Here is a 24138-nt window from a genome sequence, read left to right as displayed (position 1 = left end):
GTCATGGCCAGGCTGACTGATATTCTCTGAGCTTGCCATCAGTGCCGAGCAGAAGTGGACTTCAGACCTAGGTTTCTGCCTGCTGCCTGAGTTAGCACAGCTACCCTTGGAACCGGCCCCCCAGTACCTACACCAGAAGGAACGGGCTCCTGTGCTCAGCTCAACCTGAGTTCTCTGCGTCTCTCTGCAATCTCAGGATCACCCTGGGACCAGGTTCACGGCCTCCGCCCGCTCCCCTGCCCTGCCAGCCTGAGGATAGGATACTAACCATGAGCCACATTGTTGACACAATCGAGGTATTCGGCACCCTGTTCATCATACAAGTACTGTCCTTGGCCCCGGACAATCTTAATAGGATCCTCAGGATAAAAGAGTCTGCAAGAATCGCTGTGGGGATGGCAACAAGTGGACAGCCATGTCTGAAGACCTGAAGGGACAAGTCCACCCACCATAGAACCTGCCCCCCTCCCCCTTGCCCCGTTTCTGGGAGGGACAAAAGCTTGAAGGGCACAGCAGTGCTTTCCCGCTTCCCTAACCCTAACCCCACCCAGAGGTGGCTGGAAAGGAGGAAAGCGATAGGGTGAGAAGCTGCTAAAACGGAAATGATTTAAGTCATGTGAAGGCTAGGCAGCCTTGCTCATTCCTGCATGTGCCACATTAGTCCCTTGGATCCCAAGGAAACGTGGCTGCCACGGACCCACGGGGGCTCCTTAGAGCAGGGTTTCTTTGCTGGGATATGTGGGAGGGAGGGCACCCTCATCAGGTGGCGGGCGCTCAGCCTTGAACGGTCCCTGCCAGCCCAGTGTCTCTGCTGCCCTGCTGGGTGTCAGCCCCACGTGCCACCAAGAGTCCCTCTCACAGTTTACAGGTAGGCTTTCTCTAAGGCTTCCTGGGAGACGCCCCCCATGCCCACCCTTCATCTGAACTTTCAGTCCCTTTCTAGCCTCCAGGGGGCACAGGCCGGGCAGCGGCGGCCGGTGGGGTCGGCCCGGCGCCGCAGGGCAGCCCGACGGGGACGCAGTCGGGGAGGCGGCCGCGGGGAACCCGTGGGCCCGCAGGCGGCGGCCGGGTCTGCGGGGCCGCGGAGCCGGGAGCCCGCGCGAGGCCCGGGGCTGAGGTTCCGGGGCTCCGCACCGGACGTGCGTGCGTCGTGCGTGCACCGCCCCGCGCCGCCGTCTCGGTACCTTAGCAGCCGCCGCCTCAGGGCCAGAGTCTCGGCCTTCCCTCGCTGATCGGCGGCCATGGCACCGAGCGGGCAGTGGCAAGAAGCGAGACGCAGCGCCGAGAAGCCTCTCACACACTCGGCCGCCAAACCCCGCCCCCGTCGCGGGCCCCGCCCCCGTCGCGGGCCCCGCCCCCGTCGCGGGCCCCGCCCCCGTCGCGGGCCCCGCCCCCGTCGCGGGCCCCGCCCCCGTCTCTTGCTTTTTCCCCGTCGCGGGCCCCGCCCCCGTCCCACGCAGTTTCCCTCTCCGAGAAGAGTTCCTGGGTGACCCCGCTGCTTCGCGTCTCAGCAGGGCTGTAAGCTCTGGGCTCAGTCTCCCAGGTCTCCTTCCTGGTGCATAAAATGGGTTGCCTTGTGAGTTAACACCTAGCCCGGGGCCTGGTTCACGGCAAGGGCCTCAGGGCAGGAGATGAGATTGTCATGCTGGGGTAGGACCAGGAATTCCAGTCTCGTGGACAAGCAGCAGGAGGGAACACAGTCACTGCTGGGACTCTCCAAGGGGGTCCTGGGCATAGGCGTGGCCTTCAGGGAAGCATGACTCCCGCTAGAATCCAGGGAGGGTGAACAGAGGTCTGTCAACCCTGAGAGAATCGTGCAGTGTTTAGGCAGGAAGAGGGTTGGGAGGCCTGTTCAGCCATACAGTGCGCGGCTGGGAAACCCAGGCCCAGGAAGGAAAGGGCCTTTGCTCCCAGACACCCAGCAAGTGTGCAAGAGGCTGGGCTCCGGCTCAGCTCTGTCTGACTCTGACTCTCAGTTCAGTGAATGAGAAGAAATGGCCCCCAAGGGGCTGGGAAGCTGGGCTACCAGAGGCCTAGCCCCAACTGGGGTGGGAGTGGGGGCTGGGACTTTCTGCCTTGACAAACCCAGAACAAGGGACTTAGGTGGAGGCCTGAGCAAGCCGAGGAAGGGGCCTCCGTTCTCCTGTCGTCTTTCATGATTCTCAGCCCTCTGCTTTGCTCCCCTCGTTGCTGATTTCTTCATCTCTTCCCCCCGTGCTGGAAAATGCTTAAAGTATTTATTAAAGAATATTTGCAGTTTCACTTTTTAATTGTGCTATCATATATGTAACATTACCATTGCAACCATTTTTATGTGCACAGCTCAGTGGCGCTAAGTACATTCACATACAGCCGTCACCACCGTCCATCTCCAGAACTTTGTTTCTGTCTTCCCAGACTGAGTTAGAAGGCGGGTTGGTGTGTGTGGTGGGGGGAGTCTGAGAGTCCTGTTTAGGCCCCATCCTTGGCCCTGTTTATAGCCCAAACTGAAGCCTCTCGTGGCCCAGGGCAGCTCAGAGAAGTCAGGTTGGCTCCGGGGACTGTTCCTGCCGGGGGGGTAAAGGTGAGAAGGTTGCAGTTGGGCCTAGCTCACGTCTCATCTACCCCCTGGGGGGTGTCCGGGGTCAGGGGGCAGTACAGCCGCAGGTAAGGCCTGGCTGGTCCATTCCCTGGGCCTAGCCCGTCTCCAGTAGGAGACAATACCAGGTTGGGGCAAGAGCAGGAAGCTTCCCCTTATTCCTGCTCAGAAAAGCCCACTCCTGGGCCGCCTGGGTGGCTCAGTCGGTTAAGCGTCCGACTTCGGCTCAGGTCATGATCTCATGGTTCGTGGGCTCAAGCCCCGCGTTGGGTTCTGTGCTGACAGGTAGCTCAGAGCCTGGGGCCTGCATCAGATTCTGTGTCTCCCTCTCTTTCTGACCGTCCCCTGCTCACTTTGTCTTTCTCTCTCTCAGAAATTAAAAAAAAAAAAAAAAAGAAAAGAAAAAAAAAGAAAAGCCCACTCCTTTTCTCTGCCCCAGGCTCTGTTACCTCACCTATGGGCTTTGAATAGACAGGGCAGGGATGGGAGCAAGTGGCTGAGTCTGGATTTGATCCCAGGAGTGTCCCCCAACCATTGTGACAATCTCAAGCACCCCGTGTATTTCTAGCAGTATCCTGGGGGTAAGGAGGAATGAGGCCTGGGTAAGCCTGCTCCCCTTGAACTTCAACTCGTCTGGAAAAGGGCACAGTAATCGTTGTGATTAGCTTAGCTGCCGTGGTGCACTGCGGGGCTCAGTAAATGTGCTTCCCTCGCTTCAGAAGGGAGTAGTCTGGGGCTAAGCTGACCAGGGACCCCTCCCTCCCACCCCCACTGAGTCTCAGCACATCATTCACTCTTCTATAGTGTTTCACCCCAGCCCAAGCTCTTGGAGGACTCTGTGGGCTCTTGTGTTTTGAGGCTTGTCAAAATTTGCAGACCAGATGAGCCACCGCATGAGGCCACAAGGGGGCAACAGTGGGCCATGAATGGCCTTATCCTGCCAAAGGAGTGTTTTTCTATCCTCGTGAGAATCTGCCTGCCAGTCACCCAGCGTCATGACACTGCCTAGCGGACTCCGTGCCCGGCCAAACAATTTGGAAGGACAAACTGGAGGCTATCCAAGAGCCTGGGTCCAGTCTGCCTGCCACCCACCCTGTCCTGGCCGTGCATCCCTGGGCAGCTGTCCCTCCTGCTCAAGTGCTTCAGTGTCCCCATATGTGAAGTGGAAACAGTGATACCAGTCACAGATACCCTGTCCTTCCCTGGTTAAGGGATCCAGTGAGGCACCCAGGTAGAGGGAGGAGTGGATTACAAACTGTAGAGTCCAGTTGAATTGTGAGGTTTTGCTGGGGCTCCAAAGGATGCCTGGACTCCCAGTGATCTCTCCATCAGTCCTCAGAGCCCCCTGTGTTTCTGTCCCTTTCCACGCTCCCAGCTTCCCCAGTGAGCCACACGACTGGTTAGCCAGCAGCACAGCCCGCCACTCACTGCCAACAACTTAGGGAGACAAAGGTGGGGACTTGATACTTCCCTGCTCTCTCACAGTGCACGGCTGGGCCTCTTCTGCACAGTGAGGAGGCCCCGTAGCATGACCTGGGGGGAACTTCCCATACTGTGGCCTCCTTAGTGTTACCCCTCGGAGGGAGAAGACCTGAGACACTGTCACTGAAGGCCTGTTCTTGTCTGCACTACCCTGGATGTGCCTGGTTTTGTCATCTGTGAAATGGGCACCCCCACTTGGTCGTTATGAGGACCAGTGGCGATGAGGGAAATAGAAACGTTCTGCAAGACTGTGGCGCTGGCTTGGTCTTAGAGTGGAGAGAAGAGAAGGGAATTTAGAACCACATACGCTTCCTGGTGCCTGTCCTGTCCTAGGGGTAAGCATCGCTGTCCCATTTTCCAGAGGAGGTGGTGGATTTGAATTTTCTAAGCTGGCTGCCACAAGATCTACGATCCCACATTTTCTCCTGAAAAGATGATGTGGACGCTTTCCCCCTGAATGAGGGTGAGCCTCTGATTCTGGTAGGAAGTGACGCCATCTGATTTCTGAGACCTGGCTGTAAAAGGTGACATTAGCTGGCCACCTGGTACAACCGGGACATGCACCATGGGGGTCCGGCAGCCGTGCTGTGAGGAAGCCCAGACCACACAGAGGGCTGTCCTGGCCCTCTGAGGTCCCAGCTGACGGCCAGCATGGGCCACCATACGTAGGAGAGCTTGAGTGACAACCACCTCGCTGAGCCCATCACCCCCGGAACTATAAGAGAGACATTGCTGTTGTAAGGCAAGCTTTAGGGTGATCTGTCATGTAACAGTCATGGGCCATTGGATCTGAGGAGCGTATAGGGAGTTTGTGACATGAGTGACTGGATGGAGGGCTCAGCTGGTATGTGGCTGGGCCAGGTCTTGAGTCTGTTTTTCTAACTCCAAACCCTATCTTTTCCCTGACCCTTAACAGCTTCCTCTGGTTGCTGGGGTGGCTCTGACCCAGGGATCATCCCTCGTACTTGCCCAGCCAGCAAAGTCCAGGCTGAAACCTCACCCAGAGGTGCTCGGGGCAGTCTGCAAGAACAGGCACACCCAGACGCACACTGTGGTTTATTACGTGCAGCGATATCCGTCTATACAGAGAAGGGAGGCAAGCAGCTGGGCTGGGGGTGATGGCTGGGAGCCCCTGCCGGAGGTGGGGGAGCCTCTCCTCAGAGCACGGTGGCTGGGGCTGCAGACCCCCTGCTCGGGCTGGCCACGGATCAGCCCTGATGCCCTGTTCGTGTGCACAGCTCATCCGAAGGACCCCTTCTGGCAGGCTGACCGGAGTTCTTCTGGGTGGGAGAGTTGGAGGAGGCCAGAGGATCCTCCAACTCTAAGCTGTGGGCCAGTTTCCTTGGGCTGGCGAAGTCCCATCATGACCCTCTTCTGGGTGCGGCAGCCACTCCAGTCTGGGACCTGCCGTCCTCTTGGGGATCGAGAAGCTCCTTGCAGCTGGGTCCACGGACGGGGGTCTCAGCACCTGACCTGGTGAAGCCAAGTCCCAGAGGGGTCCCAGGGCTCCGGAGCTTCAGGGGGGCAGTCTCTCTGCGAATCAGGTGGCTGAGGGCCCAACCCAGCGTCTCCGCAGCCCCTCCTGGGCCAGGCACTTTCACCTTCGTTTCCTTTCCGGGAGAGCTGAGTCCCACGGCTGCCCCTCAAGTATGCAATTGCCCTGGACTGGCCCCATCCCCCTTCCTGCCAGCTTGATATGCTGACTGTCCCAGGGCTGGGCCAGGCCACGCTCTTAAATGTGACCAGACCACAGGTGGTGCATCCCGTGAAAAAAGATCAATATATTACTGTTCTGTTTTTACAAAAATTAAAAACGTCCACACGCATCTGTACAGGTTGTGAGCTGGGTGCGGGGGTCACTGGAAGAGGAGGGAGAGACTGAAGGTGAGGAGGGAGGCCCCAGAGGCCCCGCCCTGGTCTGAGCACCCTGTCCTGCCCATTTCTTCTAGAATGGGCACACACCCAATCCTCTCACACCTGGCTCTTGGCTTTCACCCCCTCTCAGTGGGGCAGTTTTGGCAAAGTCCCGGGGAGAGGGGGGTGCAGATGGCTTTGAACAGGCCGGGCCAGGTGCCAGGTGAGCCCTGACTGACCAAGAGGGTGGACGGGGCACAGTCACCCAGGACCGCAGCCCCAAGCCTTGGGCCACATGATGGGAGAGTCAAAACTAGGGTCACGTCATCCAGGGGAAACCTGGCGATTCCATCACTGTGTGGGATGTGGCAGATGCCCAGCCCCCTGGGGTGCCCCCCCGCCATTGCTGCCCTCCTCCCAGCCTCCTCGACACTCCCCGCTGCAAGGTACCTTATGCCAGCAGCCAGGCACCGGCAGCCCATCAGGGCCCTGGAAAAGAAAAAGGTTTCAGTGGGGACGGGGTGGGGGGCTTGATCAGCTCCCTAAGCTCCATACACCTGTGCCCTGTGTGCAGGGGGGTGGGGCTGAGGGAGAGGCCACACGAGGCCACTGGACCCCATTGGACCCCACTGAGGCAGGGCCTGAATGCCTGTCTGCCTGGGCAGTTGGGTCACAAGACGGGAGGGCCTCTCACTGGGCTTGCCCAAGGGCGCCCCCATGGGGCTTGGTTTGTTGGGACACTGGAGCAGGGGTCAGGACCAGGGCACTGTGGCATGTTGGGTACTGTGCTGCAATTTGCTGGCCAGGGGACCCTGAGGGGCTTCGTGCCTTCCTGCCCGGCAGCCATGATGGTGGCCCTGGCCCCTTACACCGGGGGCCCAAGAGCTCTCAGGAGTGTCTCCAAGAGCGTTTTGAAGGACAGTCCAGGAAGCAGGACGCCCCTCTGGCCTGGCCTGGTCCCTGTGTCTGGATCTGGGTGGCAGACAGGGCAGAATGAGGCTGGCAGGGTAGGTGGGGGGTGGGGGTTGTCTGGGGTATCAGCAACCCCAGCCCAGCACTCAGACACAAGGGGTCGGGTGGGGAGGGTTTCTAGGGCTGTCTGGTGGGTAAGGGAGCTGGAGAGGGACCCATCAGGCAGCCTAGCATCCTTGGCGAACCCCCGGGGGGGAAATTCTTCACTCCAGAGGCACACACGGGAACACATTCCATGGAGCTGCCGTACATCTACCTGGGGCACGTGCGGGGGCACACAGGGAAGTGGGGAGGGGGCGCAGGAAGGAAAGGAAGGCAGGAGAGAGGAGAGGAGGGGGTAGAGCAGTGGGCACAGGCGCCCGGGGTAGAGCAGTGGGCACAGGCGCCTGGGATGCCCAGCACAGCACAGCACACAGCAGGCCAGACCGCGTACCGCAGGGCAGGGCCCGCTGCCCCTCGCCGGGGCCTTGGAGCCCGGCGCCCCCCGCCGGCCTCCGCATTTAAGGTTCTCCTGTTTCAGAAACAAAGGCTGAACGGCTTGCAGGGAAGTCTTGGCCCAGGGCCTGCAGCTGCGAGGCTAGGCCACCACATGTCCCCGCTGTTTGGATATGCTCACCACCCTCCTCTTCTTGTATTTCCTTCAGCGACTCCCCTGGGCCACCTGGAGGAGGGGACTAGCACCCCCACTGCGGGGATGAGGAGACTGAAGAACCAGAGGGCCGGTGTGACTCACTGGCAGTCGGAGGACTGGGCCCCTAGGGTCCCTCACCCCGATCCCCCTTCCTCATGGCTGGGGTGGCCAGGAATGAATATCTGCTCAGGCTTAGTGTGGAAACTCCCTGTTTTCTCTTTCCTGTCTTTTGTGAGTTCCAGGGAAGAGGGTGACGTGAGGACCCTTGCAGCCCTCTGGGGAAGGGGAATGAAAGGTAGTGACTTCCGGCCTGCGGTCCGGTGGGCCTCAGAGGCTGATGTGAGAGAAAAGGAAAGGAGGAAGGTGTGGGGAGCAGGGAGGGACTTTGGGACACACAGCGGGGGTCCGGGGGCTGGGCGGGGCTGCCCACACCAGCAAGAGACACACACCCAGAGAGATGAGGGTGTCCTAATCTCCTGTAGGGCCAGGGAAACTGAAAAAAGATGGGCAGTGACCCTGGCAAACAGCCAGGGGGTGGGTCCCCCTTGAGCCATGCTCAGGGTGGGGGGTCAGGACCACAATGAGAGAGGTGCCTCCATGATGGCAGTGACAGCTGCGACGGCCCCTGGGACTGGCGAGTAAGCCCTGAGGGCAGGGAAGGCATTGGCCTGACCCTGGCCTGAGGCGGCAAAGACCTGGGTTGGGGTTCCCCTTCTGCTCCGACACGTACCACGGGACACGGCTGGTCCAGGCCTGGGGGTCCCGGCTCACCCTTCTGGCCCTTCACACCTTTCCGGCCCGGGACTCCTCGCTCCCCCTGCACAAGGAGGGAGATGGGTGTGTGGCCATGGCTGCCAGGCTCAGGACCCCTCCTCCACCTCTCAGAGGGAAGGGCCTCCGCCCCTGCCCTGCTGCCTCCCCCCCACCCCAGCCTCCACCGACTCCCACCTTCTCTCCACGTTCGCTCCGGTCACCTTTCTCTCCTCGGGGTCCAGGGAAACCCTGGCAAAGGGAATAAAACGAGGTTGGAGGTTTGCTCTGTATCCATTCATCTCTGTGCCTCCATTGCTGCCCCTCCCCCATGCAAATTCGTGGTACCCGCTGGCCCTACTCAACTCCTTGGTGACATGTATGTTCAGGGCAAGGCTGGTTTTGAGGAAAGCATACATTCAGGACACTAGCACTGGTTCTTCCAAAAGAGAACACCGTCGGTGTCTCTGGTCAGAAGCCCTCAGGCAGAGGGCTTTCTCTCACATGTCACTGTCACATGCTGCTCGCACTGGCCCAAACCTGGCTAGGGACAGAGACCCAGGAAACTTGTGGAAGTTTATGTCACTATCTTTGATGGACTCAGAAGCGGTGACCACTGTTAAGCCTTTGGCTTAATCTCTTATATGCCTCTACCCAGCCATCCAGCCATCTGTCCATTCATCCGTCCACCCGTGCAGCCAACATTTTTTAAAAACTTTTTAAAAGTTTTTATTTATTTTGAGAAAAAGTGTGAGCAGCAGAGGAGCAGAGAAAGAGGGAGAGAGAGAATCCCAAGCGGGCTCCACACTGATGGTGTGGAGCCCGATGTGGGGCTTGAACTCATAAACTGTGAGATCACAACCTGAGCTGAAAACAAGAGTCAGATGCTTAACCAACTGAGCCACCCAGACGTCCCAATGCATCATGCTTCTATCCATTTACCCATCATCCATCCACCATCATCCATATATACCTCATCGATCCATCAATCCATCGATCTATTCATCTATCCATCAAGCACCTACTCTGGGCTATGAATGAGACTTGGGACTAGGGACACAGGGGGAACCAGTCACTTGGAGTTCCAACCCTGGAGAACGGGGTCACGTCCAAGTCACAGATCAGTGACTATATGGCCAGCACGAGGTCAGAAGCTACACACGAGGAGCCTGATCACAGTGAATGATGAGATACTTACATCCAGTCCGGGCTCCCCGGGTCTTCCCTGAGGAGAGGCAAAGAGAAGATGTGAGGGGGCTGGGGAGGGGTGCTGGGAGCACTGCCTGCTGGGATGTGCAGCCTTGTGAATTGCCCACAAGCCAGATTTCTGGCCCTGGGACAGTGTGGTGTCAGGGGTCGAGCCACCAAGGCCGAGTGAAACACAAACCTGTGGCCATACTTGGGGGGCATTAAAGGAAGGCAGTTACCTTCTCTCCTTTGGTTCCTGGCAGTCCAATAAGGCCCGGTGGGCCAGCTGGCCCCTGGGTGGAAAAGGAATGGGTCAAGAGGCATCACAGGTATAGGAATTAGCAGCCCAAAAAGATGGACAAAACTCATGACACTCACAGGCAGGCCGCTGGGGCCTCTCTCCCCCGACATGCCCTTCTCTCCCTTTGCTCCGTCCAAGCCCTGGAAGCCAAGAGGAGACAGCAGTCAGTGGGGAGGGGTCAGACAGACAGCAGGACAGGAAAGCTTGGGGCCTCAGTGAGAGGCTGGGTGTGCATCGGGGAGGAACAGACTCCAGGCCCTCGGGGGCTCGATCCTCACTTCCTTCCAGTGCACATAATCCGAATGAACTGTGAGTGTGTGCATTTTACCTCTCCCCACCTATGGGCTCCCTCGGTAATCATGGATGATGGTTGCGGTCACACCCATTGCACAGATGAGGAAAGAGAGGCAAGACAGAGGGGCAGAGATGGGCCCAGCCACAGAGCCAAGAAGCAGCGGCGCTGAGGACCAGTCGGCTTTCTGAGCCCCAGCCTTGGACCTTGTCCCTAACAGCAGCTGCCTCTTCTAAACATGATCTGGGGGGCCCCGCGGGACAAAACAGAACCAGAAGCAGCCCATCTGCTCTCCCCCAGGGTGAAGGAGAGAGAGGCGAGGCCAGCTGGCCTCCTCCATGCAGGGCACACGGGCAGGCCACACTCACGGTTTTAATTTAAGAGCAGAGGACATGACATTATGTAATAACACGAAACCCAAGACTTCACGTCCACAGGCTGGGGGGCAGTTGAGAGACAGATGTGCGCGTGAGGCAGCAGACTAGTGCCACGGCAGGGGACAGAGCCCCAGTGTGGGGGCAGGAGGTGGTTCAGAACATTCAGGCCCCGGGATAACGTGGAGCTGGGCTGGGGCCCAGTGTGGGGCCCTCGCTGCCCATTAGTGAGGCTTTCTGGAACTGTCCAGGCTGTGGGTCTGGAGTGAGGAGAGGGCTTTCCACCCAGGCCCCACAACTCACCTTGGGACCCTGGATTCCCTGAAGGCCCTGGAGGAGGAGAGAGCAAATGAGAAAGGCCATCAGGCTGGGTCCAGACCTCAGAGCCAGCTTTTTCTTACAGTGGTCCTAAAGGCTCACGGGCCACTCACTGGCGCCCATGGCCCTGACCTCTGTGGCCTCCCAAGCCCAGACCCAGGCTCAGCCATATTGCTTGATGTGGCTCCATCCCCACTGAGAAATCCCGTCGTCCCCTGGGCCATAGCTCCAGGCCTGGGCTCATCACCCTCTGCGTGGCCCAGCTACTTCAAGCCAAATGCTCTTACCACGGGGCCTGGGGGACCAGGAGGGCCGGGAGGCCCTGGCTCCACTATGATCTGGGCCTAGGAAGCAGTCAGAGGTGAATTAGTCACCCCCCCATCACATGTCACCCTCCCGCACATTTGAACAATGAGCCCTCCTGGGGGTGCTGGGCCCCAAGCTCCTGGGCTGAGTCTCCTTCCTGCCCCCAGAAAGGAGAGGGGCCCAGTGGGGGGCCCAGGGCCTGGTCTTTGGGTTCTCAGACGGGCCTCACTTGGAGGACACAGCCCGAGGCTCCCCCTCCCCTGCTGCCCTTTGGTTGGGTCAAGCCAGGTGGCCTTTCTGCCCCAAGGCTCGGGGCCACAGCCGGCCTGGGCTAGGACCCTGGTCCTCAACAGCTCCCCCTTACCAGGCTCTCCCGTAGGATGTCAGATGCTGACTCTCCCTTCTCCCCCTTGGGGCCGTCGGTGCCCTGCAAGACAGGATGGCCTTCAGCCCTTTCCGTCCATCACCAGATTCCCCACCACGGTGGTCAGCTGGTCAGCACCTTCTCCATGAGGCCTCCGGCCTCAGCAGCTTGAAGCAGTTTTCCCTGACTCAGTGACACACTCTGGGTGCCCTGCACAGCGGGTCTGGGGAGAGCTCACTGATAGCGGTATAAATTGTGGGCTCCGGAAGCAAAGACCCAGGGTTCAAACGCGGCACCGCCTCTGTAGCTGAGGGGGCCTCATGGATGGACCCCAGACGTGAAGAGGTGGCATCTGGGGGCTGCTCGAACTCCCATCTCTTTCCATCCCCAATGGTGATAGCAGGCATTCATCACCCGCCAGCTGCCATTCTCAGCCCTGTCATGCAGGCCTTCATGAGTGCGAGATTATCACCCCCATGTTAGAGGTGAGGAAGCGGAGGCCCAGGGAGCTTAGGATGCTCGTGCAGGGTTCCAGGGTCAGCAGGAGACAGAGCTGGGTGCAAACGTGAACAGTCACATGTGGGGTCTAACCACCCGCCAGCTGGGGTGCACCTTTGTGGGGGCCTCTGCAAGTAGGTCCTTGTACGGGGGAGGAGACGGGGCTCAGAGAGTCCGAGTAGCACGGGCTGTCAGAGCTTCCTTCCAAAGGCTCGGTGACCCCAGGCTGCGGGGGGGGGGGGGGGGGGGGGGGGGGCACTGGCAAGGCCCCAGGCGCCCCCCTCCCACCCCTGTAGCTGCTGTGGTGTGCACACGTTTGTCTTGGAGCCCCACGCAGACAAGCACCTACCGGGAGGCCCGATAGGCCCATCTCGCCCGCCTCCCCTTTGGGCCCGGCCGGCCCCGCCTCTCCTGGGTCTCCTTTAGCTCCTTTGGGACCCTGTGAGCCACGAGAACAAGGGGTTGGTGGGGCTAGTAGGCTCTCTCCCTTCCCCACCCCTGCGGGTTCCCAGAGCTTAGTCCTGGCAGGCCAGACCCCTCACTTCTTCATCCTGGGCCCCTGGCCCGGGTGGTGAGTGCAATGAGGAGCCTGAATGAAGACAGGGGTGTAGGGTGGGTCAGTGGGGAGAGAGGTGAGGTGGAGCTTGGGGGACTGGGTACCCCTGAGGAGGCACTTATGGGGCTTGGGGTCAACCGTGCGCTCACATCTCAGAATGTGAGCCTCCTACCCTCCTGTAGAACCCGCCATCTAACTCATTGCCCCTTCCGGCCACCCATTCTCTCTCTCAACCAACCATGTCCTGCCCGAGGCGGGGCACACCTAGGGACCGAGCACTAAAGACACTCCTGTGAATGTTCCTCCGGGTGAGGAACTGAGGCTGCCAGAAAGTAAGCAGCTTGCCTGAGCCCTAAGGGCAGACTCCGGACGTGCACCCAGGCAGCACACTCGGTAATGTGGCCCCTCTCTAGCTCTGCACACACACACACACACACACACACACACACACACGCACGCACGCACACACATACGCACCAACATATACATGTACACACATGCACACGTGCACGCATGCACACGTAATGTGCACGAGCACAGGCACGCACGAAGCCCAACACTAGGCACCAGCATTGCCAAGTGAATAAAAAGGCCCAGAGACCTTCTCTCCATCGATTCCCGGGGCGCCAGGCAATCCCAACTCGCCCTGGAAGGGAACAGAAAGCAAGGGGGTTATGGTGTCCCATGGCCCTTGAGAGGGACTTATGGCTGGACTCCCCCCACACGCCCCGGTTCCGCACAACGCCCCTGGGTCGGGGCCCTGAAGTTGGTCGGGTCTAGGATGGCACCCACTGGATGCTCAGCCCCGTGCCAGGCGCCAGCCCCCAGCTCTTCTCCTTTCCTCAGCTCCGATGGGCAGATGCAGCCCAGGGCTATAATCTATAGTCTGAGAGGTTACAGGTTTGGGAACTGAGGCTCGGAGGATTAAATGACTCATTCCAGGTCACACAGCTCAGGCCGGGACGAGATCTTGCCCAATATCTGAGTCTTAGGCTCTTTCTCCTGAGCCGACTAAGGGTGTGAAGACCTGTGGGACTTGGGGATGTCTCCAGGGTGCACCCGTGTCAAGGAGGTTTCCCGGGGAGGAGCTGGGGCTGGGAGGAAGGCAGCCAGCTTGGCTAGGAAGGAGCAGGGCCACTTTCTCCGAGCCCCCAGAAGCCAGGCTGGAACGCCAGTGGAGAAGCAGAGGGGGCATGCAGAGAGGAGAGGGGAGGCGGGCGCTGGAGATAAGGGGCTCGGGGAGGGGCCACACAACTGGCCGTGAACTAACCTTGGCTCCGGGGATCCCTGGTGGCCCTGGGGGCCCCTGTGGCCCAGGGGGACCCTGTATGTGAAAGTCAAGCCGGTCAGTGTTTGGGCAGGGCCTCCCCCTCATTGCCAGCTCACCCCTTCCATCTGGGGGCCAGGCTGTGTCCGGCTGGCCTGCAGCAGGTCAAGGACCCTCACAGCCTGCTTCCCACCCTTTCAGGTCAGGCCCTTTTGTCTTGGGAGGGGGCAGAGCGCTGGCACCAGTCACTGGGTGAGATACCACAGTGTCTACTGCCACAGAGGGTCCGGAATCCTTCTGCCTTCAGAGCTAGTATTCCCCAAAGACAGATTTCTTCACGACACTCCCCTGCTCAAGATCCTGTGATGGCTCCCCACTGCCTCCTGAAGCAAGCATAAATCCCCTGCTGGCATTCAAGGCCAGCCAAAAAGTGTATCCCTCACGGCGGTCCAACCCTGCCCTCCCTGCCCCTCCTGTGAGTCCTGGGTCTCACGGGTAAGGGGTGGCACCTCTAGGTCTGACCCTGATCCCCAGCTCCCGCTCCCACCCAGGCTTCCCGCTGGCTCATCTGTCACCTCCCAGAGGCATCCCACCCAGGCCCTCATCCCAGCAACCTGTCCCCTTCTTGCTGGCACCTCTGGTCTTCTATCTTCCTAATCCCACCCACCCAGGCCCAGAGCCTACCCCCACCCCACCGGGGCCTCCCTGCCTCTGGCTGCCTCCCACCCACCCACTTTGATTCACCTTCCACACCATTCCCCAGCTAGCCTGCTCACCATACATATTTAAAAAAAATTTTAAAAATGTTTATTTAAGGGTGCCTGGGTGGCTCAGTCGCTTAAGCATCCGACTTCAGCTCAGGTCATGATCTCACAGTTCGTGGGTTCGAGCCCCGCATTGGGCTCTGTGCTGACAGCTAGCTCAGAGCCTGGAGCCTGTCTTCAGATTCTGTGTCTCCCTCTCTCTCTGACCCTCCCCTGCTCACACTGCCTCTCTCTCTCTCAGAAATAAATAAAATATTTAAAAAAATGTTTAGTTTTGAGAGTGCACGAGCGAGGGAGGAGCAGAGAGAAAGAGGGAGACAAGTGATCCAAAGTGTGCTCTGTGCTGACTCAAACCCACGAACTGTGATATCATGACCAGAGCCGAAGTTGGATGCTCAACCGACGGAGCCCCCCAGGCGCCCCCCCAAGATGTGTTTTTAATATCACCCCTCTACTCAAGAACCAACTTCGGCAGCCCATTGCCTATCAGCTGGAGGCATCATTCCAGTGTGGCATCCAAAATCTACTCCCTGCCTCCCTATACTCAGGTTGCTTCTCTAAGCGGGGCTGGGGCACACCATGCATGCCCCTGGGTCACATCACACCATGCACACCTGGGACTGGCCACAGTTACCACCAGCCTGAACTTCCCTGAGGTCTGTGGGAGATAACTGGAATGAGGCTCAGTAAGGGCCAAGGCCCTTTCTGTCTCTGATGACTGCCCCTCCCGTCCCTAGCTTCCTTCCCTGGGAACTGTGAGCAGCTAGCACCCAACCTCTTCCTCCAGTGGGGATAGGTCCCCAGTTGGTAAGGCCCTGGGCAGGGCTCAGAGGTGCCACGCATCTCCTGAGGCTTCCTGCAGCAGGCCTGCCACTGTCGTCTCTTGGAAGACCTAGCCCTCCAGGACATCAGGAAATGCTCTACTTCCTGCTCCTGAGCAGGGAGACTCCCTTTTTGCTTTGGCCTCTGGGGAACTCGGGACCACATAAGCCATGTTCACAGCAGCTCTTAGCATCGGGTGGGTCTCAGGACAGCACTGATTTCCTTATCAGGTGCACCTGGTGGGGCTGGAGGTCTTAGTGCTAAACTGCCCTTGGTTTCTTGTGTAAAGGAGTGCAGGACTGGGGTGCCCGGGGGACTCAGTCGGTTAAGCATTCGACTCTTGGTTTCGGCTTAGGGTCATGATCTCACGGTGTGTGACATCGAGCCCTGCATTGGGCTCTGCGCTGACAGCCAGGAGCCTGCTTGGGATTCTCTCTCTCTCTGCCCTTCCCCGCTTGTGCTCACCCCCTCTCTGTCTCAAAAGATAAATAAATAAACATTAAAAAAAAGTGTCGGATCCATGTGAAAAGCATGTGGTCATCCCCGGAGGAAATGAAGAACAGGGATGTACCCTGGCCCTGCCAGGACCTACCTTCAGGGCATCCAAGATCCTGCCATCGTAGTCAATCACCACTGTGTCTCCTTGCTCACCCTTGAGGCCCGGGGGACCCTGAGGCAGGAAGAGTAAGGATTTCAGGGAAGGGCGGTGGTTTCCACGTCTGTGTGTCATCCAGAGAAGCTGGGAAGCTGGCTGGCACGAAGGTCAGTGTAACTTGAGCTGTAATCCGGAGGAACCCCGGGGAGCCCATCCTCCAGAATCTACTTGGCCACAGGCACCCTGTTCACTGAGAAAACTCTGCAGGGGTCAGGCAGTGGGCGTCGGGAGGGAAGGGGCCTCTGGAGCCACGGATGAACATGTCCTTGCCTGGCCCGGCTGCAATTCACATGTGAGTTGAAGTCCACTGAGGCCTTATCTTGGAGTTCTCCAGGGAAAACAAAGTCTCATTTAGATGCGAAGTTCTTCAGATTTTTAAAAATGTTAATTTATTTTGAGAGAAACCGAGAGAGAATGAGCAGGGAAGGAGCAGGGAGAGAGAGAATCCCAAGAAGGCTCCCTGCTATCAGCACAGAGCCCATCGCGGTTCCATCTCACAAACCGGGAGACCACTGCCTGCGCCGAGATCACGTCTGACGCTCAGCCGACTGAGCCACCCAGGTGCCCCAGGTTGCTCCGATTTTTTGTTTTAATTATTTTTAAATGTTTTATTTATTTCTAGGAGAGAGAGAGAGAGAGACAGCTTGAGCAGGGGAAGGTCAGAGAGAGAGGGAGTCACAGACTGAAACAGACTCCAGGCTCTGAGCTGGCAGTCAGCACAGAGCCCGACGCGGGGCTTGAACCCACGAACCGCGAGATCATGACCTAAGCGAAAGTCGGACGCTTAACCGACTAAGCCACCCAGGCGCCCCCAGGTTGCTCCGATTTTTAAACGCTGGCAAACAAACGAGCACCCACAAACACACTCCCCAACCCCCAGATACTGTGTCGACCGATACGAAACGTCGCAACTTGATCTCACCCCTGGGCCTCCGTTTCCAGGCCTCGGACAGAGGCTGCGCGCGCCAGGCACGAGTAACCAGCACGCGGACGCCAAGGTCTACGTGCTCGTGCGTGCATTCGACCGTCCGCGAAAGCACGCGTTTACGCCCACCCGTCCACACAGGCGCGTGCCCTGCTGCGGGTCCTGCCCTAAGTCTCTGAACCTCCCTCCGTCCCGGGCTGCTCTGTGCCTGCAGCACGACGGTCAGGCCCGGGGCCAGCCCCCTGCAGAGGGCGGAGACGCCCAGGGCAGGGCCTCCTTTGCCAGCTGCATCCTCGGTCATGGCCTGTACGGTTCACACAGAATCCCGTGCGCAGCGCCTAATCCGGCCACCTGCATGACCAGGCTGCGGGCTTAGTCTTGTATTTGTGGAGGAGAAAAGCAGCCTCCAGGAGCATGAGGGCACGTGATTGCCCGGGGCCACAGAGCAGAGAGCAGGGCCCTGGATGTCGGGTGGGTTGGTGGGGGCTGGTCACAAAAGACCTGAGACCAGCCCGAGAGGCTATGTTTTTGGAGATACGGATGAATCTTAAGCCTGAGCCTCAGGGTGGGGCTACGCACCCCGCAGGGTAAGGTCTATGCTTGACTATGAGAAGACAAGACCCAAGGAGGACAGACACTCACGTGGGGAGGACTTGTTTTCCCACACGTCCATGTTTGAGCTCATTAGGGGCACCTGGGTGGCTAGGTTAAGCGCCGGACTCAGTTTCGGCTCAGGCCATGATCTCGCGGTTCATGAGTTCGAGACTGGCATCAGGCTCTGCACGGAGCCTGCTTGGGATTCTCTCTCTCCCCCTCTCTCTGCCCCTCCCCCACTCTCTCTGTCTTTCTCAACATAATAAACTTTTAAAAAATTTTTAAAAAGGCTAATGAATTATCATTAAAAAAAAAAAAAGACTCCCATTTCCTGGAGCTCCTCTGGGGTTGTCTGGGGGGACAGGGGCTTCTTAACACACTGGGTTCCTGGGTCTCCTCAGCGTGGCCAGAGGGGAGACTGCTTACCCGCATCCCCGGGGCTCCATCCGCGCCTTGCTGGCCGGGCTCTCCCTGTGGAGACAGGAGTTTGCAGCCATCTATGCATGGCTGCTCCGCGCCCCGCTCCGGTCTCCTCTTCACCAAAAAGCGCAGGGCTCACATGCTGGGGCCCTACAGGACTAATTTTTGTGACTGGCACCCCAGGAACAAGGCTCATGGAAGGAAGGCCTGTGGGACCCTCCTCTGGCCCCACGGTGCGGAGACCTGGGCCACTGAGGGAGGGTTACAAGATGACTTAGCCACGAATCTGAGCTCAGTGGAGGCCTTATCACTCACACAGACCCACGGGCCCCCCAAGCCCCAGGGTGGCCTCTGACAGCCCGTGTTATGAGACACCAGTGCCCAAGCCCTCCCGGGACATCCCACTGAAAAGGGCAAATTGGAGGTGAAGCCGTGTCACCCCAGGATGGGGGCACAGATCTGAGCCGCGCACAGTAAGGCACCTTTGGCCCTGGGGCGCCGTCCACACCATTTTCTCCTGGAGGCCCCATGCTCCCTGGCTCGCCCTGCAGTAGAGACATTTAATGGTGAGTGAGCGCCGGTGGGGGACTGGCTTTCAGGGGCTCCTGGAAACGTGCCTGAGCCCGCCACCCCCCTGGGATTGAGGGGAGATGGGTCTCAGGACTCTCCCCAGCCCTTGGGACTCTGGACCACGGCCACCTTCTCTGGTCTGGGTTGTGGAGCATAGTTGGGGCAGCTCAGGGGCTCAAGAGACATTCTGGAGGCCGACTGGCCATCTCTATGGTTGGGAGAGCAAGGAGGATCCCCTGTTCCTAGCTTGGGGCCAGGATACGGCGGGGGCCACCTGAGATGGGAACTAGGAGGGCCTGAGGGTGTGAGGGGGCGCAAGTGGCTGGAAGGGATGCCACACCTGGTGGCAAGTGGGGCCCAGGGACTCCCTGTCGCCTCTCTCAGGCCTGCCCTGGGCGTCGGCACATGCCCTTGCATTGTGAAAGTGCCAGTGAGGGGCCTCGCCTGGCAGAGGGGAGGCAAGGGGCCTTCTGGGGGAGGCACATGTACCTACCTTGGGTCCTGGGGGTCCAGGGAGCCCCGGCTGGCTTGGTGTCCCGTCATCCCCCTGCGGAGAGAGAGGCTGAGGCTGCAGCCCTCAGGCCTGGGCATACTGGCTTTGGACGTCTCCCCCACCCCGCGCTCCCCGCATACCAGTCCTCTGCGGGCACCGGCACTGGTCACACTGGGTCAGGACAGGGGTGGGGCAGGTCTCCCAGGGCCAGCCCAGAGCGTGTGTCAGCAGGTGTGTGCACAGGGAAGCGGGATGGGCAGATGGAGGAGAGGGGATGTGTGCCTTTAGTCAACGAATGTCATGAGGCGCCTGGATGGCTCAGTCGGTTGAGCGTCCGACTTCAGATCCGGTCATGGTCTCAACGTGTGAGCATGAGCCCTTCATCAGGCTCCTCGCTGATAGCGTGGAGCCCACTTGAGATTCTCTATCTCTACCCTTCCCCCACTTGCGATCTCTCTCTCAACATAAATTAAAAAACTTAAAAAAAATCACAATATCCCAGTGGTCCACGCCGAGTGTCTCCTGTGGTGGGTCTGGGGCAGGCCCCAAATATTCTTGTCTAACAAGCTCCCAGCTCTGAGGATACTGCTGGTCCCGGGGCTGCACTTTGAGAACCACTGTCTAGAGCCCTGAACTGGGAACAAATTTCTGTGTTTGAGGAAAGGAAAGAATGAGGGACTAAGTGGATGAATGAATGAGATCTTGGCTTCAGAGACAGAGGACATAGCAGCCATCCACAGTGAGGACTCGGGTCTGCTGGGGGACTTCCCTGTGGCCTGCCCCCTGGTCCTGCCCCACTGGGAGGCCCCGTCCTTCTCTCCGGCCACTTTCACATACCCCACCCGGGGCCCCCTCACCTTCTTTCCAGGAATGCCGGGCTCACCCTGAGGAGGGGGGCAAGGGGGTGCAAGAGAGAGGTCAGAGGCCTCAGAGCATGGCCCAGACACCAGGCCCCCTGTTCCTCTGGAAGAAGTGGCCTCAATGGGGACAGCTCAGAGACCCCGGCCCCACAGAGAGGTGCACACGGATGGTGGGGCTGACAGTCCTGGACTCCACTTCTGATTGGGTCCCTCCTCCCCCACAAGCTGAATGACCCTGGGCAAGCCACTGCTCTTGCAAGTGGGGGGTGTGATGCCCCAGCCTCAGAGGGTGGTTCCGATATGAGAGAGGAAGCAATGAAAGCCCTTTTCCTTCAGGGAAGACCACAGCTCACCTTCCCACCCCTGCAGGGGCTGTTCAAGGCAGAGGTGGGGGCAGGGATAGTTATCATGGGGAGGGGGCAGTGGGGTAGGGAGCCCATCCCTCCCAAGCCTGGGGCAGGGGACATGGAGTGAGGAGCACCCACCTTGGGCCCTGGGGGTCCCTTCAGGCCCTGGAACAAGAGAAAATGTTAAATGGGATATTGGAGGTTGCTTCTGGGGGCTTCTCCTTCTGGTCATTTTAAAAGGGCGACACCAGTGCCAGACGGCAGGAGGCAGGGCTGTGCTGCCTGCTTTGGCCTGACCCCTACCCACGTCTAGGGCCACTTGTGCACCAGATCTCAAGCAGCGCAGTGGGCTGTGGGCTCCCTCCCAGGGACGCAGGGCTGGGGGCCTGGCCCACTGCTGGTGGTAAGGCGGAGGGCAGGGGTGCCTGCACCCGCACATCCCCAGTGCGGCTGTAAGTGGGACAGGGGCTTCCAGGCCTGGAACCACGGTCCTACCAGCCCAGGCCTCTGAAAAGCCCTGGATACTGACCATCTCGCCGTCTCGTCCAGCCTCTCCTTTGGGACCCTGAGAAGGCAGAAGAGGAGAGCCTCTGGAGGGGATGCAGGGAATGAGGAGTGCAGGGACTGAGCCCACTACCCTGCCGGGCCCTGGGCTGGGGCTCCAAGTAGTCTCTCAGGTCATCTTGACCAAACCCCCGAAGAGTGGGTGTCATTGTTCCCACTTCCCAGATGAGAATGTTGAGGCTTGGGGAGTTACGTGCTCAACGTGAGTAGGCATGGATGAGCCAACTGAGTAGGTGCCCTAAGAGGGGACAATTTGGTGGAGGAGGGGGACAGGCTGGCGTCCCTGTGTTAGGGGAAGGGGGAGGACATGAAGTCTGGCGTCCGGGGTTCAGGAAGAACTATAGGGGACAGCTGAGCCTAACTAGTTAGTACTGGAGGAAGGAGAGAGGGAGGAACAGGACGTGGTAGAAGCTGTTGGAGGAAGCGCCCACATGTGGTCTCAGGGTCAGGGTTAGGACTGAAATCACAACCGAGGTTAGGTTTAGGGTCTCTGGTTCTATCTGGGGTGGACCAGGACTTGGGAATGAGTTTGGGGTCACAGTCTCAGATGGTGGTAGGTATAAGGCAGCAGTGGGGTAAGTGTCTGGGTTGGGGCAGGGGTTAGGGTTGGGCATGGGTCTGGGTCTGGACCAGGGACAGGGCCAGGGTTGGGGTTGTTTCTGGGTCCGGGGTTGGGGTTTTGGTAGGTGCGGAACCAGGTCCAGGGTATTTCCACCTCCCTGCCCTCTTACCGCTGGGCCCTGTGCTCCCCTGGGGCCATCTTTCCCAGTGTCGCCAGGAGGGCCCCGGGCCCCAGGGGGCCCGGGGGGCCCTGGAGGCCCAGCAGCTCCGTCTTGCCCTTGGTCTCCCTGGAAGACAGGGGGCCTGGCTCACCGGGAGGGGAAGGAAAGGGGCTCCAGTCTGCAGAGAGAAGCCTCTGCAGACAGACAGGCCGTGCCTTCCCTTCCCCAGCGCGCAGCGGGCTCAGAGCAAGGCGCTTTGTCCGTGGGCTTCTTGCCCCTTCTTGGTGGCCACATGGAGGGACAGCCCTGTACTCTGGCATAAGAGGCTGACAGGACCCTTTCTACTCCGAGGAATGTGCCATCTTCCCAGCTCCTGGTGCCTGGAGGCCAGCTCTGGCGTGTAGCTGAGAGAGATGTGCTGGATGCGGGAGCTGGCGCGTGGGGCCCAGTAGCCCCCTTCCTCCTCCTCCTGAGCCTCACGCCTCCTGAGGGACCCTCCCCGCTGGTCAGCTCCTGCTTTATTAAGTGACGGAGGTGTGCTTCCGGGCACACAGCCAGAGCAGTGAGCACTTGGGCTCACCCCAAAACCTGCCCGCGAGCGTTCATAGCAGCTTTCTGTATAATGGCCCCAAACCAGAAACCACCCAGTTGTAGCTTCAGTGGGTGAAGGGTTAACCGATGGGCGCGCATCCACATCACGAACACTGCTCAGCAATAAATACAAAGGGACAAAGTACGGACGTGTACATTAGCTTGGATTCCTCTCAAGGGCATCGTGCTGAGGGGACAAAGCTGATCTCGAAAGGTTACCTACTGTATTGCCGCATCTACACGACATCTTGACACGGAAATGTCATAGAGGTGGAGCATGGATTAATGGTTGCCGGAGGTTAAGGTAGGGGTAGGGTGGGAGGGGAGTGTAGTCGGGCAAGGGCAGCACGAGGGGGTCTCTGTACGGTGGTTACATGAATCTGCAAGGGTGATAGCACTGCCCAGACGTAAACACCCCCCAGGTGAGTACGGTGGGTGAAATCCGAATGAGGCAGGTGGATTGTATCTGTTTCCTGGTTGTGAGCTTGTGCTTGAGCCAGGGAAGACATTGCCATTGGGGGTGGGGAGGTGGAGGATGGGGTCGTGGGGTGTTCTTTCTTTCTTTCTTTTTTAAATGTTTGTTTATTTTTGAGAGAGAGAGACAGAGTGTGAGTGGGGGAGGAACACAGAGAGAGAGAGACACAGAATCTGAAGCAGGCTCCAGGCTCTGGTCAGCCGTCAGCACAGAGCCTGATGTGGGACTCGAACTCACAAACCTTGAGATCATGACCTGAGCCGCTCAACTGACTGAGCCACCCAGGTGCTCCTGTGGGGTATTATTTCTTACAATTAACTGTTGACCTATAATGATTCCCCAAAAAATATTTAAAAAAGACGCACCTGGGTGGCTCAGTCAGTTAAGCGTCTGATTCTTGGTTTCTGCTCAGGTCATGATCTCTCTGAGTTCTAGCCCTGCGTCGGGCTCTGCGCTGACAGAGAATCTGCTTGGGATTCTCTCTCTCTCCCTGTCTCTCTCTCTCTCAAAATAAATAAATAAGCTTCTGCACAGCCAAGGAAACAACCCAGAAAATTAATAGGCAACCAACAGAATGGGAAAAGATAGTTGCAAATGACATATCAGATAAAGGGTTAATATCCAGAATCTATAAGGAACTCACCAAACTACACGCCCGAAAAACAAACAACCCAGTGAAGAAATGGGCAGAAGACATGAACAGACACTTCTCCAAAGAGGACATCCAGATGGCCAACAGACACATGAAACGATGCTCAGCATCCCTCCTCATCAGGGAAATACAAATCAAAACCACACTGAGATACCACCTCACGCCAGTCAGAGTGGCTAAAATGAGCAAATCAGAGAACTCTAGATGCTGGCGAGGATGTGGAGAAACGGGCACCCTCCTACACTGTTGGTGGGAATGTAAACTGGTACAGCCCCTCTGGAAAACAGTGTGGAGGTTCCTCAGGAAACTAACAATAGAACTCCCTTATGACCCAGCAATAGCACTGCTAGGAATTTACCCAAGGGATACAGAAATGCTGAGGCATAGGAGCACATGTACCCCAATGTTCATAGCAGCACTCTCCACAATAGCTAAAACATGGAAAGAGCCTAAGTGTCCATCAACAGATGAATGGATCAAGAAGATGTGGTTTATCTATACCATGGAATACTACATGGCAATGAGAAACAATGAAATCTGGCCATGTGTAGCCACATGGATGGACCTTGAGGGTGTTATGCTGAGCGAAATAAGTCAGGCAGAGAAGGACAAATATCATATGTTTGCACGTATAGGAGGATTAGGAGGAACTTGACGGAGGAACAAGGAGGAGAAGAAGGGGGGAAATGGAGGGGGAAAGGGAGAGAGGCAAACCATGAGAGACTCTTGAATGCTGACAAAAACTGAGGACTGATGGATGTGGGGGGGAGGGGGGATGGGCATGGAGGAGGACACTTACGGGGATGAGCACTGAGTGTTATGTGGAAACTAATTTGACAATAAACTGTTTGTAAAGAAAAAAAAGATAAATAAACCATACATAATATTTTGCTTTAAAAAAATAAATAAGTAAACTTAAGACAGAAGTTAAATAAAACGAGCAATGAAGGGCC

General features: G+C 58.2%; 2 protein-coding genes across 4 annotated transcripts in view; both read right to left on the bottom strand.

Moving 5' to 3' along the window:
* The window catches only part of PHYKPL (5-phosphohydroxy-L-lysine phospho-lyase), a 35570-nt gene extending 34279 nt beyond the window's left edge, over positions 1–1291 (bottom strand). For all 3 annotated transcript variants that reach the window (XM_039254629.1, XM_039254630.1, XM_039254628.1), the window contains exons 1-2: positions 1185–1291; positions 269–387 (exon numbers count right to left, since the gene is read on the bottom strand). In XM_039254629.1, coding sequence (XP_039110560.1) covers positions 269–387; positions 1185–1243 — 178 coding nt within the window. In that variant the 5' untranslated portion in view covers positions 1244–1291. The remainder of the gene's footprint in view (positions 1–268; positions 388–1184) is intronic.
* A 3808-nt stretch (positions 1292–5099) lies between these two features.
* Positions 5100–24138, bottom strand: part of COL23A1 (collagen type XXIII alpha 1 chain) — a 70673-nt gene continuing 51634 nt past the window's right edge. The window contains exons 9-29 of the mRNA XM_039254647.1: positions 21477–21593; positions 20711–20746; positions 20320–20346; positions 19832–19858; positions 18975–19028; positions 18394–18456; positions 17918–17962; positions 15910–15987; positions 13735–13788; positions 13066–13110; positions 12258–12347; positions 11411–11473; positions 11028–11084; positions 10726–10752; positions 9834–9896; positions 9695–9748; positions 9466–9492; positions 8466–8519; positions 8248–8334; positions 6365–6403; positions 5100–5919 (exon numbers count right to left, since the gene is read on the bottom strand). Of these exons, the coding sequence (XP_039110578.1) occupies positions 5917–5919; positions 6365–6403; positions 8248–8334; positions 8466–8519; positions 9466–9492; positions 9695–9748; positions 9834–9896; positions 10726–10752; positions 11028–11084; positions 11411–11473; positions 12258–12347; positions 13066–13110; positions 13735–13788; positions 15910–15987; positions 17918–17962; positions 18394–18456; positions 18975–19028; positions 19832–19858; positions 20320–20346; positions 20711–20746; positions 21477–21593 (1110 nt within the window). The 3' untranslated portion in view covers positions 5100–5916. The remainder of the gene's footprint in view (positions 5920–6364; positions 6404–8247; positions 8335–8465; positions 8520–9465; positions 9493–9694; positions 9749–9833; positions 9897–10725; positions 10753–11027; positions 11085–11410; positions 11474–12257; positions 12348–13065; positions 13111–13734; positions 13789–15909; positions 15988–17917; positions 17963–18393; positions 18457–18974; positions 19029–19831; positions 19859–20319; positions 20347–20710; positions 20747–21476; positions 21594–24138) is intronic.

This window comes from Hyaena hyaena, unplaced genomic scaffold (assembly GCF_003009895.1).
Source record: "Hyaena hyaena isolate Hyena2069 unplaced genomic scaffold, ASM300989v1 scaffold_499, whole genome shotgun sequence".
Classification (NCBI taxonomy): Eukaryota; Metazoa; Chordata; class Mammalia; order Carnivora; family Hyaenidae; genus Hyaena; species Hyaena hyaena.
This window is presented reverse-complemented; position numbering and strand designations above follow the sequence as displayed.